We start from the raw sequence: 1,093 nt of genomic DNA on the forward strand, positions 1-1,093 counted from the left end.
GAACACTTACTCTTTTGATTGATCAACCACTGCAACACACGGTTTTCGTTTTTGAGATTACCTATGTATATGCGAAAAAATAAAAGAAACATAAGATACTTAGCATCTAATCGGTCTCGATTCAAAAACTTTTTTCTCAAACTCACCATCATACATGATTGGAACGCCTGTCTCGTAGTAAACTAAGGCGGGGAATGCGAAAATACCAATTTCGTGCGCCAACTTCACATCGTTCGATTTGACAAATTGTATGCCCTGCTTGTCCGTATCATCGTCTATGGTTTCCAATTCCTCCAAGATTTGTGGACACGATTCGCATTTATCGTCATCTATTAGATTGTCAGGACTTTAGTTAGTAAAACGAAGAAGTCTAGCTTTTTCCGCGCGAGTCAACTTACAGAAAAAGACCGCCAAGTGTTCGACGTCATTGATCAGCACTTGCAAAGTTTTGCGATCCACAGATTCGATAACATCAGCCGTCGACTCATGCAGATCGATAACCCAATCCAGAATTTCCTCCTCCTTCATGAGATCACCTAAAATAAAGAGGAAATAGTAATGAAGTAAACTTTCTGCAGCGCCGTTACCCCCTCGCGCACTTACCATCGTATATTGTTCTGAATTTGTGTCTGTAGAATGCCAATGCTGGCAAACTAGCCAAATCATATTCTTTGTCCACATCCGGATCGGAAGTCTTGATAAAATCAATGTCCTTCTCCTCACATTCGTCATCAATGTTTTCCAATTCATTGAGTATCTTTTGTGAGCGCTTATCACCCTCGCGATCTATAGGTTCAATGGAGAAAAACCAACATTTATTACACATATCTCCAGCAACAAACAAACTCAACTCGCACTTACAGAAGAACACGACAACATGGTCGTTTTCCGACAATATCTTATCCAACATTTTGGTATTTACTTCCTCAATTTTACCGGGTATCTCCAGTGTATCTTCATCGGTTATCCACGCTAACACCTCATCTTCATCATCCAAATCGCCTGTAAATACCAATGGATCACGATTTCTAAAGAATACCAACTGCGGATAGTTTTTAATGTTATGCTTCTTAGCGATATTTGTATCCTCGGT

General features: G+C 39.9%; 2 protein-coding genes across 2 annotated transcripts in view; both read right to left on the reverse strand.

Moving 5' to 3' along the window:
* The window catches only part of LOC118742784, a gene marked incomplete in the record, with an annotated part of 6,763 nt that extends 5,820 nt beyond the window's left edge, over positions 1–943 (reverse strand). The window contains 4 exon segments of the mRNA XM_036475127.1: positions 147–329; positions 399–536; positions 604–786; positions 862–943. Coding sequence (XP_036331020.1) covers positions 147–329; positions 399–536; positions 604–786; positions 862–910 — 553 coding nt within the window.
* Positions 1–1,093, reverse strand: part of LOC118743819 — a gene marked incomplete at its 5' end in the record, with an annotated part of 68,272 nt that overhangs the window by 32,383 nt on the left and 34,796 nt on the right.

The sequence above is a fragment of the Rhagoletis pomonella genome, unplaced genomic scaffold (genome assembly GCF_013731165.1).
Source record: "Rhagoletis pomonella isolate Grant_MI unplaced genomic scaffold, Rhpom_1.0 Rhpom_scaffold_00007, whole genome shotgun sequence".
NCBI lineage: Eukaryota > Metazoa > Arthropoda > Insecta > Diptera > Tephritidae > Rhagoletis > Rhagoletis pomonella.